Source organism: Meriones unguiculatus, chromosome 2 (genome assembly GCF_030254825.1).
Source record: "Meriones unguiculatus strain TT.TT164.6M chromosome 2, Bangor_MerUng_6.1, whole genome shotgun sequence".
In the NCBI taxonomy this organism is placed as follows: Eukaryota; Metazoa; Chordata; class Mammalia; order Rodentia; family Muridae; genus Meriones; species Meriones unguiculatus.
This window is the reverse complement of record NC_083350.1, coordinates 104,503,383-104,522,085: the sequence shown is the minus strand read 5'-3', so window position 1 is coordinate 104,522,085 and position 18,703 is coordinate 104,503,383. Positions and strand designations below refer to the sequence as shown.

At 44.1% G+C, this 18,703-nt stretch overlaps 1 protein-coding gene and 1 long non-coding RNA gene across 2 annotated transcripts in view; one reads left to right on the top strand and one right to left on the bottom strand.

Moving 5' to 3' along the window:
- LOC110565805 (uncharacterized) overlaps positions 1–14,510 on the bottom strand; it is a 36,072-nt gene extending 21,562 nt beyond the window's left edge. Inside the window, exons 1-3 of the long non-coding RNA XR_009589647.1 lie at positions 14,169–14,510; positions 13,223–13,344; positions 12,943–13,010 (exon numbers count right to left, since the gene is read on the bottom strand). This is a non-coding gene — a long non-coding RNA (uncharacterized LOC110565805). The remainder of the gene's footprint in view (positions 1–12,942; positions 13,011–13,222; positions 13,345–14,168) is intronic.
- A 400-nt stretch (positions 14,511–14,910) lies between these two features.
- LOC110565807 (small ribosomal subunit protein eS6) lies at positions 14,911–15,743 on the top strand. The gene has a single exon (XM_060377951.1). The coding sequence runs from the start codon at positions 14,951–14,953 to the stop codon at positions 15,698–15,700; it is 750 nt and encodes a 249-aa protein (XP_060233934.1). The 5' UTR covers positions 14,911–14,950; the 3' UTR covers positions 15,701–15,743.
- The last annotated feature ends 2,960 nt before the right edge of the window (positions 15,744–18,703 follow it).

Genomic DNA, 18,703 nt, shown 5'->3' with positions numbered 1-18,703 from the left:
GACTTTCCTGGTCAGCTCTATATAACCCACATGTCATTCATCACTTCTCTGCCCTTGCTCTGATGGATGATTCCAGGTTCCAGTTACATGATTTCAGCCCCAATGTGTGTGAACAGTCCCCTCCCAAGCAAGCCTGGTCCCTTTGAATGGGGAATACGATGGAGAGATTCCAGTCAGCGCAGGGTTCTGACCCTACTGAAAGAACAAACACTATGAGCTCTCATCTCAACTGCCTGTTGTTATTTCAAAGTCTCCTGTGTGGAGAGGCCTGGGGAATCCATACTTTTCCAATTTAAGATCTGTCACAATTATACTTCATAAGTACTACTACAGTACAAATTCCAAACTGCAGGATTTTGCTAAAGTTCTTTGGTCTTAAATCTTCTATGCCAAAAATCCTTCTTCATCTGCTTTATCTAGTAGCATGCCAGCAGTCAGAGAGAGTGTGAGACAGAGAGGCAGAGATAGTAAGGAGAGGAGAGAGGAAGAAGGAAGGAAGGAAAGGAGGGAGGGAGGCCAACATAGTAAAATATTTTCAACAATGAGATTAGAAAGATCTATTTAACTCTGTTTTAATAAGAACAAATGACTAAATGTGTTTATGGTGTGGCTTGTGATCAACTCAGAATAAGCAGCACACCAAGCACCCCCCAAATTTAAATTTTCTGGTGATGAGTACATTCAAATCTCCCTCTTCTAAAAGAAAAACCAGCTGGGAGGGGGAGGGGAGTGGCTGAGAACACAGTGTGAGGGTGCATATGTATGAGGGTGCTTCCATGAAACCCAGCGCTTGTGTGCTGACCCAAAATTAATTAAAAAATAAAATAAAACAAATTTCCTTCTTCTAGATTTTTTTTTCAGGATATGCTGTAATTTATTGTGGTCTCTGGTAACCACACTGGGCTACAGAACACTTCAACTTATTCTGTTTATGCAGCTGTAATTTTTGTGCCATTAATCTCTTCCTTTGCTCTTCCAGCCCTGATTACCACAATTCAACTCCACTCAATTCACTTAATCAGTTCAGTGAATCAAAATCTGTGAATCAAAACTTCCCTATGAGTGAGACCATGGAACTTTTGTCTTTCTGTGCCCAGCGTATTTTGCTTAAGGTAAGGTCCTTCAGGCTCATCTACATAACCACAAATGGCAGGACTTTGTCCTTTTTAAGGTTGAGAATATACCACTGTGTGTGAATATCTTCTTTATTACTGTGATGGACAATTAGTTGACTCCAATTGTTGATATTGTGAATGGTAGGGGAGTCTATTTGATATACTAATCTTCTTGGGTATGAGACAGTCATGAGTACAAGAGCCATGATTGTTGGGCCTAATGCTGTTTCTCCTTGTAGTGTTGTGAGGACCCGTCAAGCTCTTCTTTATATCAGTTATACTAATTCACATTCCCATAACAGGTAATAGTATTTTTCCTTGGGTTATGTCTATAAATTACATCATTGCAGTAACTCCATTCTGTGATAGTGACACCAATTTGAGTTTCAATTTCCTCTGAGTCTTTCGGCTTTCAACTTTTTAAAGATGGTTTTGTTTTATACTTAATTTTTTATAATCACATTAAACATTTACAGGCTTTTGAATTCAGAATGAAAACAAAATATAGTCAGACTCTAGTCTCTAATTCTGTCTCTCCCAGCCCATTTCCTCACTCTCCCATAAATAAACTTTCCCTACAATGTTTTTACTTAAAACATTTATATTCAGGTTACTTTTTTTCTTAAATGAATATTGACATATCAGATATATTTTCCCCACCGTATCTATTTTTAGCTAAACGAAAAATCCCTACATTTTTGCATACACTTACTATTCTTTTTCTTACTAGCCCCAATGAGAATCTTTGGCTATAAAATAGGACCATCAGCAGGCAGCTGCTGGGGGGAAAGAGAAAGATTAAATCAAATTTTTGGTGGTGGTGGTGATGATGTTTTCTCTCTCTCTCTCTTTTTTTTTTTTTTTTTTTTTTGTCTTTTTTATCTCTTTTGAGCAGATTGGAACTTTGTAGTAAACCTTAAAATGACTCACCAAGTTCACAGCCTCCCAGCCTCGCGCTGGGAAAGCTTCGAGTAGGTGGCTGCACAGGGAAGGGTACGCGCCGTGTACGATTTCACCAGGCAAAATCCGTAGCTATTACAGCTTTCCTTTGCTTTGTCTTTTCGAAAATAATGTTCCTTTCCTATTTTAGCCGCGCCATTTGCATTCCTATTATTCGCACTGAGCTGTTATTTCCATTTTTATCTTCCCTTTGTTACTTGTTTGCATTTCTCCTCTAAGTCTTTGCCTTGCCTTTATCTTGTCTTTAAACCTCGTGCTACGGGAACCGTGCCACGGACTTTCTAAGCCATCCTGCCAGGCCTGGTACTGATGTAATGATAGAAGTTCCCTTGAACCGTGGCCAGCAAAGCGAGGCCATCCCACACACATTTGCTATGGAAACACCTTCATGACTAATGGGCTCCCAAAAGAAGGCGTTTTAAAACTGAAGCTAGAAGTCGTTTTCTTTCTTTTTTTTTTCTTTTTCTTTTCATTTTTTTAAGTATATCCTGCAGCGAAGGAAAAAAATAGAACAATTCCCTCAAAACTGCAAGTTGCTATATTATTCTAGAGGGCTTGTTCGGAAAGTGGAGTCCTACAGCCTGAAACTCAGGACCCGCGTCACAAAAGCCTGCTTGCTCATTCACTGGTGCTTTAATGCCATGTTCTCTGCTGTTGTGTGATTCTGAGTTCAGGCTTTCAGGCTGTGTCAAGTTCTTTTCCTCTAAACAAAAGGTAAAACATTTACTTATTTTCTCTTCGTTTTTGAGACAGGGTCCCGTGTAGCTCAGGGTACTCTCGGAATCACTAAGCAGCTGAGGATGGCTTTGAATGTCTCATCCTCTTGTTTGAACCTCCTAATGCTGGCATTCCAAAGGTACATCTCTATCCCCAAAAGCAGAGACATGTAAGATCAGACCATGAATTCACACCACACCACTTCTCCCTTTACCTTGATACTAGTGAATCACAAACGGGTCCAGCCGCACCAAGCCAGAGTGTGCCGTGGTTCAAGCTACTGTCCTACACCACAAAGACATCCACACCGCCATACCCCTTGCACCTTCTCTGGGAAGATTTCCTGGCATCTCGTCTATCCGTAGAGAGAGGTGGTCATTTCCTCCCTGGGATGTTTACGAAGCCAAGACCATCTCCAGGGCAAATAATGTATTCTGGCTATTTGTTCCATGACACCTGGCACCATGCCTAACAAGCACATGCTTATTAATTAAATGACTAAGAGTGAATAGGCACAGAGCATGCATAGCAGGTGGAAAGAGGAGACTGTGCTACCTGCAGGCATGGTGTGCTTGACTATCTACGTTTTCCTCCTTTCTGTTTCATCACTGACAGCGACGATAGGCTTTTACAGAGCTCTGATTCTTTACCACTAAAACATACATATGGAGGGTGCCTACAGACAGAGATTTGCTTTTTTTAAGACGAAGGAGCTAAAGCGGGCTCTGCAATTCTCTTCTTTTAACAACCCGGTCTTCGAGACTGAGACAAACATCCCTGGAATCCTCTTTGGCATCTGCTAGGCCTTAGTGCAGACGCCTGAGTGTTGCTCACAACCACCCAGACTTCTTTCCATCATGTGCTTCTAATCTCCACTTTCCACCTTTCCACCCGTGGGTGAACCTGCCCTGGAGACATGCCCACACACCCTAATAGCCAACGTTGCTCATCTCATTGATGTATCTATTCGGTGGAGGGAAGACTAGAGCAGTCATCTCCCTGGATAGCTATAAGGGTGCTGGGAATCATGCTCTGGTCCTCTGCAAGAGCAGTGAGTGACATTAACTGCTGAACCACTTCTCCACTCACTCTTAAGCACTCTCTTAGGGTGTTGAAACACTCTTTGGAGTGCAATGAGAAACAAAACCGTGAGACATGCATTATGTTTTCTAAAAGGCAACAAATCAAGCCAGGTGGTAGTGGCCTGATCCCAGCACTCAGGAGGCAGAGGTAGGCAGAGCTCTGTGAGCTTGAGGCCAGCTGGTTTACAAGAGTCCAGGACAGCCAGGGTATTACACAAAGAAACACTGTCTCAAAAAAACAAAAATAAGTAAATAAGTATAACTAAAAATAAAAGTCAACATCAAAAACATCCCTCTCTGTGGCACTCAGCTCCTAGATGGCAAAACAAGGGGGACTTTACAACTCGGTGAGGAAAACAGAAAGGAATTGCTTTCTTCTTGTGGGACCCAGCAGAAGTCATTCTCATTCTACATATGCATTCCAGAGCTCAGACGAAATGAATTAATATCAGGTTGGCTGCTGGGTATAGGAGCAAGATTTTATTCCTTATCAGATTTATATATTTGGAAGAGCTATATTTTGTAGACAGAGTTCATTGATCTTTTTGACTGGTTTTCCCCCAGAGATGAGAACCTAATCCATCGCCTTGCGCTTGCTAGGGGAGCACCCTACCACTGAGCTAAATCCCAAGCCCTGACAGAGTTCGTTGAAAAGCTAATAAATGTATTGCCTAAAAGCCATTTCCAAGCTGCTCTCCTCTGGCCTTTTGAAGAGGAAGGTCAGCTCTCGGAAATCTCGGTGTGTAGGAGGCTGCTTGTTTCTCTTACACCTACTACTTTTAGGTGCTGCATTGTTTGCACGCCTGGCCGAAATCTCTTTACCTAACCCTGTAGGTCCACAAGGCAGCTTCCTCTTATGCAAAGCGGTCGACTTTCTTTTTGTCTGTTTTTGAAGACTTTCGATTCACAAATACTTTCGGGACTCCTGAGTAAAACCTTACCCTGTCAAAATATTTCCCGAGGACTTAAAGAAGAGACCTTCGAGAATGACAAAGAAGGAGGGGTGGTGGCCCATTTCCAGGGTCTCACGGAGTGAGCTGCACCTTCTTGGGAGGAGCTCAGCCCCGGCAGGCAGTGGGAGCTCTTATCTACCACATCACAGCCTTCTGTGAAGAACGGGGTGTCATGGGTTCACTGCTGACCTCCCAGCCGGAGTCAGAACCACAGGCCCCAGGCTAGTGTTCACCGCACCTTCTTCCACTCTCAAGGCAGAACTCTGTGCCCTATAAAACATAAACACACCCAGAGAGGGGAGCGGTATCAAAGCAATGCCTCCTTGTTTTCACTTTATCACAAAAACAGAGCTCCTCACTCAACCCACTCTTCTGTGGCCCGGACAAGATTAACAACTGATGCTGAAGGTGGGGTTTCCTCCTCTGTAGGTTATATGTAAGCTGAGGACGCAGAAACCACTGAGGATTATTCTTCTGTTTCAAACGGCCTGCTACTCTGAATGAAGACCAGAACAAGGGGAAAAGGCCCTGATGGCAACATAAGGACAAACAGTGCTCAGCCCCTCATACTGATTATGCTTACTAATAAATCATAGTTGGCACATTAACTGCTGTTGAAAACTGAGAAGAGAGAGAAAGTCAGCTTTCTCTCAGAGGGTAGCCCCTGGTAAAGTGGTCCACGCTGCAGTGGCTGCTCTGCAGACATCCAAAAAATTGTGGACAGCACAAAGATGGATTTTTAAAAACAAACAAGAAGTTCAGTGGGAGGGGAACAGGGGATAGATCTGGAAAGAGATGTGCGAGGAGAGGAATGTGATCAAAACACATTTTACAAAACCTTCAAAGAATTGATTTTAAATATTTTTCAATGCACCTTGAAGCTCAGCAAATTGTCGGCTGCTACTGAACAACCTTGCCTGGTAGACTCACGCGGGCTGGGCCAGAGTTTTAGAATTAAACACACATGAGTTTGAGAATAGATCTGCCACTTCTTATACAAGGAACTTTTATGCACGTGCCTGCATCTTTCTGACTCTGTTGCTTTCTTTAAAAGAAGTTCTGTGATAATTATAGGAGAAGGTAGCATATTATTCAGAGTATTAATCAGGATGTGAGGGGCTGTCAATGAAACGGACCCAACTTTACAGGCTGCGGTGAAGAAATGACCACTACACTTTAGATGAGCACACCAGAAGCAAGCTGAATTCAGTCACACATGGATCTAGAACTTTTACATGAAGCCTCAGGCCCTGGTGCTCTCCAAACCTCTCTTTGGATATAGCTATCAATATGAACGAATAAGAGCTGGGTAGTGAGAGAGCAAGAGACAGAAAAATGGAGAGCCATCCTGGGCTAGAGTTCCAGTAAAGCCACAGAAAGTGGGACACGAGCACTTCCCACAGGACAGTGGTGATACCCTTATACCCTTTTATTTGTTTGTTTGTTTGTTTGTTTAGACAGTGGGCATCTGTCTGAACCGATATCCCTGCAATCCAATATTATTTTGTCTTTCTTAATAGATGCTTTAAAAGGGGAAGAGTATGTGAAAACTTCCCTTCACAATTAGGCAACAAGTGTGCAAAGACGAGGAGCCTTTTCCCAGTCCTCCTTAAAGTAAAAACAGCAATGTCCAAACCATAGAGCCTGGTACACTGAGTTTTAAAAGGAACTTTCATGATAGACTCAATGAAATGCTGTTATTCTTCAGGTCATTCTAAAGACTCCCTAGCTCTTCTTGTTTGCATGTGTGGTTTTGACAGATATGAACTTGTACTGATTTCTGTGAATTGTTTAGGTGTGTTGTTTCTGCTAGACACGCTGAAGTCTACTGTGGTGTGAAAACACGGGGTTTATGTGTATGTTTCCAGGGAGATGTGATAGGTGTTGTGAAGTTCTCTGAGAGCTTCTTCCAGCTGAAATTTAAAAGGCCACAATTTACACCTTCATTGTAAATGATAGAATAGATAAATCTGGAAAGGCATTCGGGTACACAACACAATTTATTCCATTACATTCTTCTGGTGGGTACTGAGGTCCATTCCGAAGTTGAGCTAGTAAAAGAAAAAAAAAAAAAGCACTGTGGACCCGCATTTCAAGCCTTGACCACATAGCTGTTTCCCTATGATACTGGCAGAAATGACATTGGGGGAAGTTGTTAGAGGGAGGAATACCACAGACTTACAAATTGCCATAGCTCAGAACAGAAAGATTTTCTTTACAACCCGAAGACCCCTCCTGTTTTGATTTTCCCGTCATAAAACTCTGGAAGCAGGCTGTGGGAGAACCCAGAGATTGCAAGCACAGCAACCTGAAGGGAAGGAGCACATTTCTGGGTGTGCCCTAGGGTTTTGTCACTCTCCCCAAGCCCTGCCCTCGCCATGGGCCGGAGTTGAAGTGCTTGTGTTTGCATTAGTGCCAAGCTGCTGGGACAGGCCCAGGCAGAGCTAAGCGGCCGCCTCCATCACACGCCGAGCAGAGAAGGAGTCTCTTTGGGGAAACAGTGATTCTGAGTGTTGGGGTGCTGCCAGTGGGAAACTCACATACATGAAGGAACCAGTTCCTGCTCCTCATTTGAAACAAGGAGAGAGGGAGAGGAGGGAACAAAGGAAGTCAGAAGCAGGAAAAGCCCAGCTCCCCGGTTTCCCTCAGGTGGATGAAAAAAATTGAACTGGGGTTTGAGAATGAAGGAAGTTAAGTGAGCAAATCCATTCGCTGTCACAGGTACGTTTGCATCAGAGGTCTAGGATAGGTTTCTGTCATCCCCTAATAAACTCTTGATAGTTTCCAGGAGTATTTCATGCCACCTCGGGGAGAGCTGGAGCTGTCTGGACCGTGACAGGACAAAGCCAGGGTGTGCCAACCTCTGCACACGAAGGAGGACTGGCTGTGTGCCTTCCGGTGCTTGCTTGATGGTTGCAGACAACAGCTTATAAGCCAAGTTCAACACAAGGCCGACCTGAGCAACCAAGGGAGACTGGGCCATCCGTGTTCTGAAGCACAGTACGGAGAACTTGTCCCATTTGTTCCGTGCCTTGCTTGCCACGTTCGGCCCATTTCTGATTGGTTTTGGTAGTCCAGGCTGGCCTTGCGCTGGTAAAGATGAACTTCTTGATCCGCCTGCCTCCTCCTCCTGAGTGTAGGAATTAAAGGCACGCAGGACCACACCAGGTATGACGCTTTGCTGGGAAGCCCACCCAGGCCTTCCTGCACGCTAAGCTAAGCAGGGGCTCTACCAATTGAGCTACATTCCTCAGCTTCACAACCGCAAAGTCTTGGGCTGAAAAAAAGCAGTCCTCACAAGCCACCAGGACAGTCACCTGCGAACTTGTGAAAAAGCAGGAACGTGTTTCCCTCATACCCTCTCGCCATGGAGACCACCTATAGTCTTTCTAGCAAACTTTTCTTTCAGAAAAGCCCCACGTGACACGCCTCCCATATCCTGCCCAATAGCGTTTCACTCAGAAACCTTCTGTGCATATCCATGCTTTCACACACGGAAAAGCTAAACCCAAAAGCATCACATGCTTCTCTCAGCTGACCAAGTAAATCGCCCACCGAACATGTGACCTCTGACTACTTAGGACACACGTGAATGCTCCTGCTGATACCCTCCTCCTGCGAGCTCTGCGGAAACAAACGAAGGAAATTCTTCACTGGCCACAAGGTTACTGCCAGACCCCACCCCCACCCCACTCCCACCCCACCCCTACCCCATCCCACTCCTCACCCTGCCTCCGGAGCTGTGGTAAAGTTACTTTTAAAACTCACTAAATCTGGCCTGACAGAGTCTTCATTGGATCTCACAGCCCTGCCCTTTGCAGCCCTGTGAGTCCTAATTGCTAACAACTCCATACAATGGTCATCTCAGAATCAGGAAAACTGTAGATAACGCGCTGGCAGACAAGCATCCCCCAGTGTGAGACACCGGCGAAACCACACAGTGTCGCAGGTCTATCCTGTCCAGAGAAGTACCCTTTCTCACGGACCAGAAGGAGAACAAAAAAAACTAAGTCACTTAAACTGGGAAAAACAAAAATGTCTCGGGCTGCAGTGAAAGCCTCTTCTTTAGACAATGGATTCCGGTGCAGTTAAATTCCCATTTCATAGATTTTATGTTTTTTTAAAAAAAAAAGAAAATTCATCTCACCATAGACAAACTTTCTCTCTCTCTTCACAATGGAATCAAATTCTGTCACTTTTTTCAAAGGTGGTGCCAGCCAGAGCAGCCGATCAGATAAGTAGTCAATGACCATTGAACTAATGAGAGCTGAGAAGGGCCAAAAAGCCTGCTTGCCAAGGTGCCAGGACTCCACCATTAAACTCACTCGGATGAATGGGGCATCACATTTCCAAAAATGCTCCAGTCACAAATACTAATGGAGACCCAGCCCAGGACCCAGGCCATCACAGCCACTCAGTGTTTATGGAACAAATGAAAGAATGATTGTTGCCTCAAAGGATAATAAGCTGTGATTATATTGGTGAGAGCTGATGCCAAAAGTCTGAGTATCTGGACCACATTAACTCGTTTACTCCTGCTACACATGATCATGAAGTAAGTTCTCAGCTGGCCATCTGCCAGGGAACCTCGGCCAGCTCTTAAGAAACAGAATGTGGGAAACAGAGCTGGACAGAGGCAATGGGATACGAGAGCCAGGGTCCAGAAAGATCCTGAGGTTTTGCAGAAGCAGAAGAAACCCAGTAAGCTCACTCAGTCCTTGGCAACCAACATAGCATGGGATCCACACCATTCTCCAGAGGCCAGGAGGAGGAGTCTCCCACGAGCAGGCCCTGCTGACTAGTGTTCATCAGCCAAATTCAGGAGTTCAAATCCCTGCTCTCCCACTTTCTTGTTGCATGACTTATTGAGCAGTGTTTTATGAATGCTACTGCCGTGAAATAAACGTAATAATGACTCTTTGGGGACTTTAGTAGTGATTTTAAAAGATAACATGGATGTTCTTTAACTTAACTGGGCTTGTTCCCTGATTTGAAAATCTCAAAAATATTACAGACCAAATTACTTCTAATAAATCTAACTGGCTGAAACCCACAGCTCAGCCTTGCCCACTTGAAACATGCTAATAAAACTTACAGTAGTCAACAGCTAGGCACAGTCATCCAAAACAAAGCCTATTTTATACCAAAGTATGAAAATGTCACGTGAATCATCGATTATCAATATCCAGCAAACACTGGCAACTTTGTACACTGAACATCATTGACTTGGAATCATGTGACTTGGGGTCACATGGCTAACTGAGCTATGTATGTACCTCACTGCCACCAGCATTACTAGAGAGGATCATGCCACATGATCCAAAATCCAAAGCTTGGGGATGGAGATGAAGTCCAAATGGCAGAATGCTTGTCCTGAGTTGAGTCCCCAGCACTGCAGAGAGTAAGCCTGGTGATCCAAGCCTGTATCCCCATTACTCAGGAAGTAGAGGCAGGAGAATCAGAAGTTCACAGCTGAGATGGATTAGAGATAATGATGGTTAGATGGAGTAGCCATTATGAGCACATCCTGCTCTTCCAGAGGACCCAATTCACAACTCCCTGCAACTCCAGCTCCAGGATATCTGGCACCCTCATCTGTCCTCGAGAGGCACCTGCACACTCAGGTACAGGTATACACACACACACACACACACACACACACGGTAAAAAAATAAATATTTTAAAAATAAAGTTCAGAGTTATCCTTGGCCACACCATGACATTAAGGTCAGCCTCACCAACTTGACATGATACCTAAAAAAGGAAAAATTGAAGAATGACATATGTATGCTGAGTGCCTATCACTCTGACACGACTATAAAGTAAAAAGCACAGAACTGACACTAGTTATTGTTATCAATATCTGTAGAGCAATTTCTCTCTTACCCTCATCACCTCCATAGATACACAATAGAGAACTATCTTTGGTTAATGTCCTGCATCTCCAAGAGGCTTTGTGCCTTCTGCATTTGAACTCCAGTCACCAAACCTCTCCCTGCCTGGGTAGTGCAATAGAAAATCTGGGTAATAATAGTTCATGTCTCGGGCTAGGAATGTAGGGCAATAGTAAAGCACTTGTCTGGCATACATAAGTTCTGGGTTCTGTCCCCTGAACCGCATAAACCAGGTGAGGTGGCTCATGTCCGTCATCCCAGTACTCAAGAGGTGGAGGCAGCAAGATCAGAAGTTCAAGGTTATCCTCAGCTACAAAGGGAGTTTGAAGGCCAGCCTGAGCTAAAATCTCTGTCTTTCCCCTTCCCCCAAAAGCTTCCCCAAAAAAGCTGTGTCTCATTGTACAGTTAGAGAAGAGTTAGATGACTCTGAGGGAGATTCTAGGACAGTCCCGAGGGAGACCAAGCTTGTTTGCTTTGTTGTTTTTCTAAAGATGAATATGACTTCAATAACTTTCAGTTTTTTTACTTAATGGAAAGAAAAATCTGGAAGGCATGGAGTTTTCCCAAAATGGCTTTTCCACAGTCCATTGTTCAACTGAGACCCATGGCATTCACATTCTCACCAAACTGCTGGAAATGGTAAGAGCCTGTGCAAGCCATGGCTCCTGTGACGGAGTTGCCAAGACATGCTGTCACCAAGGTTGAGGTCAGCTGAGGAGAAGATGACAGGAGCTGTGTTAAGCTTGTGAAAGTGAGATGGTGATCACTAAATTAGTTGGCTTGCTTTCTGTGTGAGTCTGTGCATCAGCCTAGAGCCCCACAGCTCCACACTCACTGCCTGCTCTTCGGCTGGTACCTGAGGGAAAGGGTACATGCCATTCATTTCAAGTCGGTAGACAGACCTGCTATTCCCAACAGTAGAAAAAAATAAAAATAAGAAAACACCAGTAGAAAAGCAGCCACATCACAGGCAACAAGTAGGGGATGCTTTTTAAAATCTAAGTTCCCCATGAAGACAATGCTAATTAAAAAATAAAATCTGTCTCATGCATTACACACAACTTCAGAAACTCAAGAGTGAGTCTTCATAGCCTACTTTTACCAGTGAGGGCTGTGAATTCACAGCCTGACTTCAGATCCTCAGCAAACATGCAAAAGGTGGGCACTTTCTCTGTGTATAACCCCAGCACTGGAAGATGGAGAAATTATTCTAGGGGCTTGCTGGCAAGCTAGTGTGGCCAAAAGGGCAGGAGCTCCAGCGTCAGTGAGAGACCTTGGAGCAAATAAAAAAGAAAAAGAAAAGACACTGAAGATAGGAAACAATAGAGGAAGACAGCCTCCACACATGCTTGGGTGCGTATACCTGCCCATCCGTGCACGCAGCGCATGCGCATGCGCACACACATAGTAAAGAAATAGTGCAACTGCCTCAGCCACAGCCACCTGTGCTTGGGAGATGTGTGGGAATGAATACATGAGACACGTAGTTCCCATTTTAACACTGCGCAGTTCCCAAGTTAGGGACATGGCAGCCTGTGTACTATCCAGAGTGATATGCAAATGACAAAAGCAGCGTTCTGCTCTGTTTAAAGAATCCCATGACTGCTCCAACCACAAGCAGGTTATTAAAGGAAAACAAGGCGATTTTGTCCCTGGTGAAAAGCAATGGCCTTGTCCAGTGAGTGGCACGTTCTGGGCTATTTACATTCCAACCAACAACTGACAATAAGTCAAAATAAATACTCCTTCAGATGCATTTTTGTCTTTGGAGAGCAACAGCTGTTCACAATCACAGGATCACGTGAGGATCAGAATCAGACAGAGGTAATTTTTAAAATCTAGCCTCCCATCAATTCAGCTCAGTGTGTCATTGGATCAGTGAGAAGGAAAGCCCTAAGAACAGTGATTCTCAACCTGTGGGTTGGGAGTCCCCTACGGTCCAAGGACCCTTTCACAGGGCTTGCATATCATATATTCTACATATTAGATATTACATATTAGATATATCTGTAGATGTATTTAAGAGAAACCTTACCCCGCAAGCCTAGACACAGAGATGCAGCCATGATGCAGTAGCCGATAGCTGCACGCAGCGTTACCCGTCATGTCTCTGCTATTTACTATGTGATGGAAGTAAGGTGATCGAGGTAGGTGTGTCACGTGTGGCCCATCATTTAACAGCCACATGTAACATTATTGTGTAACATACTTACTAACATACCGAAGACTGGAGAGGTGGATCAACCAGATAAAGGTCCTTGTTGCTGAGCGTGATTTGGTTGTGGGGACCTACATGGTGGGAGAGAACAGACCTCTGTAAGCCATCCCCTGTGCTTCACATTTGTGCTGTGGCATACACACTCACAGCTACGCAAATACACATATGGATGGATGGATGGATGGATGGATGGATGGATGAATAAATGAATGAATGATAAATGAATGTTTTTTAAATAAAAATATGTTGTTGAGAAAGGCAAAGAACATCCTTTAATACTCACAAAAGCCCCATGAAACAGACAGTATTGTAATCCTCACTTTAGAGAAAGGCATTACAGGTGGAACTTGAGAAACTTGACCCAAGCCAGAAGGACCCAGAGGACCGCTTCTTCTCCAGCATTGCCTGCAATGCAATGGCGCTTTTAATCATCACACACAAACCCTTTCCACAGAGATTCAATGGCAGAGACAGTATATCTACATCCTGGAGTTTCAGGATGCTTTGCTCAAGTTGGATTAACTATAAACTCCTGTAGTCCAATCTCTTAGACCTTTTTTTTTTGTATTTTTTTTTTACAATTTATTCATTGTATATCCCGACTGCAGCTCCCTCCCTCAACTCCTCCACTCCCACCCTTCCTCCCTCCCTCTTCCCCCTATCCTCTAGTCCACTGAAAGGGGGAATTCTCCTTCCCTGCCATCTGCCCATAGTTTATCAAGTCTCACCAGGACTGCCTGAATCCTCTTACTCTGTGGCCTGGAAAGGCCGCATCACCAGGTGCAAGTGATCAAAGAGCTGGCAATAGAGCTCATGACAGAGGCAGCCCCTGCTCCCCTTACTCAGGGACTAAGTTACCTGTCAGCTACATTGAGCAGGGGGTCTAGGTCCTCTCCATGCATGGTCCTTGGTTGTTGCATCAGTCTCTGCAGGACCCCCTCGGCTCATTTTTTTTTTTTTTTTTTTTTTTTAGTTTTGTTGGTCTCCTTGTGAGGAGACCTCTCTTGTCCTTTCTGTGTCCTTCTATCCCTCCCCCCTCTTCTTCCATAAGACTCCCTGCACTCTGCCCAAAGTTTGGCTATGAGACATTTTTAACTCTTATCTAAAAATCACTGTTTAAAAAGCAAGCTATCACTTGCTGAGAACCAAATGTCCTCCTCCATTGGAAAAGCCCTCTATGGGCTGTAAGCCTCTTGGACTCTTCCTCTTAGATTTGGGCTTTCATTTACCTTCCAGTCCTCATAAAAGATGATGAGAGCCACCGTAGACCCTCACTGCTGAGTGGCGGGGAGAGTCAGCGCCCCTGTCACTGCTCCTCTGTGATTTTAGAGGACAGTCTCTAGACTGTCAGCGTAGCATTCTGCTCCTGGTGGAGCTGGAAGCGGATGGACTCCAGCAGAGAAGCTAGATCTTAGAAGGAGCGCTTCTTTGAGGCCAGAGGCCAGACCAGCACTTGGAGGAAGCCCGAGTGGACACGGAGGATCTGCATTGGTTGCCCAAGGCTGTACGTAGCAGTGGCCTTCGTGGTGCATGCTCTAAGTCCTTATGGAGCATTGTGCAGGGCCGTTGTTTTCCTGGGATGAGAAGTAGAGTTTAGCTCAGACCAACCCATAGGAGAACCTTTGTCAGGTTGTATTGGCAGTATTGAAATACGTTTAGAAAGGTTCCTGACTGCATCGGTTATAGAATTTAATGTCTTTTGCAATTTACTACACTGTTTTTATTGATTATAGTATTGTCTGACTTTTCCTCTCTGGTATGATTTCTTCAGCAGACAAGTTACTCCTGCACATATACTGAAGTGGCTTTTCAGTCACATCCTCCTTAGGGTAGAGACTATTTACCAAATGTGAATTCTTTTAAGAAAGTGTAAAGTTATGTAGAAATTGACTGTGAAATGTCAGAGAAAAAAAAATAAAAGTCACTTACTTGAAAACTAAAAAAAAAAAAAAAAAAAAAAAAAAAAAAGCCTCTTTTCCGTGGCGCCTCCTGGGCCGTCGGCTGTGTCAAGATGAAGCTGAACATCTCCTTCCCTGCCACCGGCTGTCAGAAACTCATTGAAGTGGACGATGAGCGCAAGCTTCGTACGTTCTATGAGAAGCGCATGGCCACTGAAGTAGCCGCCGATGCCCTGGGTGAAGAGTGGAAGGGTTATGTGGTCCGGATCAGTGGTGGGAATGACAAACAAGGCTTTCCCATGAAGCAGGGCGTTCTGACCCATGGCAGGGTGCGCCTGCTGCTGAGTAAGGGGCATTCTTGTTATAGACCAAGGAGAACTGGAGAGAGAAAGCGCAAATCTGTTCGTGGATGCATTGTGGATGCCAATCTGAGTGTTCTCAACTTGGTTATTGTGAAAAAAGGAGAGAAGGATATTCCTGGACTGACAGACACTACTGTGCCTCGTCGGCTGGGGCCTAAAAGAGCTAGTAGAATCCGAAAACTCTTTAATCTCTCTAAAGAAGATGACGTCCGCCAGTATGTTGTCAGAAAGCCCTTAAACAAAGAAGGTAAGAAGCCCAGGACCAAAGCACCCAAGATTCAGCGTCTTGTCACACCACGTGTCCTGCAACATAAACGCCGACGTATTGCTCTGAAGAAACAGCGTACTAAGAAGAACAAGGAGGAAGCTGCAGAATACGCTAAACTTTTGGCCAAGAGAATGAAGGAAGCCAAAGAAAAGCGCCAAGAACAGATTGCCAAGAGACGTAGGCTGTCCTCGCTGAGAGCTTCTACTTCGAAGTCTGAGTCCAGTCAAAAATAAGTCTTTAAGAATGAACAAATAAATGATCATACCTTGAATCCCCCCCCCAAAAAAAAAAAAACAAAAAACAAACAAACAAAAAAAAAAAAAAGCTATCAGCTGGACATGATAAATAGCTATTATTGTATCACTCAGGAAGTAGAGGCAGGGCAACCAGAAGTAGTTCAAGGTCATTCTTGGATACATAGTAAGAAGTTTGAGATCAGGCTGTACACAAAATCTTGCCTCAAAAAGGAAGGAAGGAAGGAAGGAAGGAACGAACGAACGAACGAACGAAAAGAAACAAAGAAAGGAAGGAAGGAGAGAGGAGAAAGAAGGGAGGAAGGAAGGAAGAAAAAGGAAGGAAAGAAACAAAGAAGAAAAGAGGGGAAGGGAGAGAGGAAGAAAAGGAAGGAAAGAAAGAAGGAAGGAAGAAACAAAGGAAAGAAGGAAGGAAGGATGGTTGAAAGGAAGGAAGGCCTACACTACCTATAATAGTTATTTGTAATATGCTCTGCCATTCGTTAACTTTTGCACTCAGTCTCTGTTTGTTGAACAGTTCACATGTGAGGAACATGGCAGAACTTTGTTTTAAAGCGTTGAGCCAGGTATTTGTGTCCCACCTTCACTTATGCTTTCCCTCAGGGAGAGGGAAATTAAAAAGAATCATTCACTACAATTGTGATGGGGAGAAAAGAAAATCCTCAATGCAAGAAAGCCAGAAGGAAGGCCCAACCTCATCTGGGAAGTCAGTAAGACACCTCTCAGAGGAAACTATGTTTAGGAAAATTGGAGAATGGGTAAGGTGCAGCCAGGCTTATGAAGAGCAAGAACAGTATATAAGATGCTTCAAATCATCTTCAAAGTATAGAAAATGCTGAGCTCCAACAGCTGAAAATATAGTTTGATCAAGCATCTGGCTTTGTTTTTAAGAGCTTCAAATTGTCTTTCCAAATTATATATAGAACTTTTGCCTCTGTGCTTCTATAGTAAAATATATCCACCAACAGTCACAGCTCACTCATGGCTGCAAGGAGAATGGGAGACATGTTTTAATGCTGACTAAGTCAAACCCAAGGCAGACCTCATAACCATTAAATGCCTGAAGCAACTATCATGGTCAAAAAAAAGGTGGCTCTGTGTCCCTTTAGACTGTAGAGTGCATCCCTTCCATGTAAGCCATGCGGCTGCTAAGCACAGGTGGGATGTGTAAATAGGAGACAGCCACACAGCACTCTTAGGTCAGAGGCAAGGCTACTCTGAAATAGGAGAAAAAGCTGTGAAAACCCCCAGGAAGTAATGTTAGATGTTTGGGGATCTAATGCACATCCAGTGTGGAAAACAGAAAATGAGGAAAACAGCATGAGGCTCGCCACACTCTCAAAATAGAAGCAGGCAGATTTGGGCTGGATCCTGACGGTTCTGTTAGAATGGGGTATTGCACTTTTACCCAGGCCCCCAACACAGGCTGCATTTAAACCAGAATTGTGCAAAAAGGCAGCCTGGGTCATCATTAAGAAGCACTCTAAGCAACTGGAAAATGGCAATGACTTTCACACCCACAAGCCTGTGTGAGAGATCCCAGCTATCTTATAAGATAGCAGACCGCCACACACCTGCTGCAGCTGACTCAGAGAGGCAGGGAGAGGCATCTACATCAAGCCACTGGATGAGGAAGAAGAGATTATTATATTCCTCGGGTCTCAGCCCAAGATTATAGGGGTAGACCCCAACAGTGAGGTAATGCCACGGCTTCTTGTGTCTGTACCCTGCTGCTCACTCCGCCTACAGTGGAATGAATGTCTAAACACCACATGGAGCTGTTTGAATCTTTTCTGCTTTTTGGTAATATGTTCAGCAAACCTGTGATAACAACAAAAGGTAGGGTGTTATTATTGAGGCTAATGAAGAGCTTCTGTCATATAGACAAAACACATTCACATATAGAAAACCAAATTGATAAATATGTGTGTGTGTCCACAAAAGAATATTTTTGAAAATTATTTATTCAGTTGTAAATATGTTTTGTGGTGCTTTGATTGAAAATAGCCTCCATAGGCTCATAGAGGTGTGGTCTTTCTGAAGGAGGTGTGGCCTTGTTGGAGGAAGTGTCACTGGGGTTGGAGATTTATGATCTCAGATGCTCAAGCCAGACCCAGTGTGCTGCCTGCTGCCTGCTGATCTGGATGTAGAACTCTTGGCTACTTTTCCAGCAACATGTCTGCCTGTGTGCCTCCATTCTTCCCACGATGAGGATAATAAACTAAACCTCTGAAAATGGAAGCCAGTCCCTAATTACATGTTTTCCTTTACAAGAGTTTCTATGGTCATAGTGTCTCTTCACAGCAATAGAAACCCCAACTAAGACATGATTGCATTTTAGAAGAGGGTCTCAGAAACTAGCAGGCAGCTTAACAAATTTGTTTTTCATTACATGTACTTTTTATTTGTTTTTTTCTAGTAATAGGCATGTACTTTTAATAATAAAAATAAATAAATTAATTAAGAGATTATTTATTTCCTTTTGGGAAGAAAGATTGAGGTGGGAGAGAGGACAAGGAGACTAGTTAGGCTTCTGACGTTAGGCAGGAGATGGTGTTGGGAAGGCTGTGAATGGAATTGTTAGGAGGGCTGAGCCCAGGTCGTCTGAGCAGCAGCATCTTCGCTTCACCACCATATCCTGTGGCTAAGCTTGTGTTTCTAGACAGGCTTGTAAATGTGGGGCAAGATCTAATGCAAAACTAACATGTTTGCTTCATTTTCTTATTTAGCATGTAAAGCCTTGTGTATTTGCCACACCCAACATGATGGTTTGAGGCACATGCACACAGCACAGAAGGATTAGTCTATCCATTGCACTGGCTTTTTGTGAAAGGGACACAGCAGCCACTCCACAGTGTTTAAGAACACAACAGACTATCATTATCTGCCTTCAGTGTACCAGACCACACACCTACTAGGTCTCATTAACTTATCTCCTCCTGCCTAATTACAGTAACATACCCTATCACCAACACCTCTCCA

Bases quoted from the DNA above. Each gene is read 5' to 3' on its own strand.
- LOC110565807 (XM_060377951.1), top strand. From the start codon at position 14,951: ATGAAGCTGAACATCTCCTTCCCTGCCACCGGCTGTCAGAAACTCATT.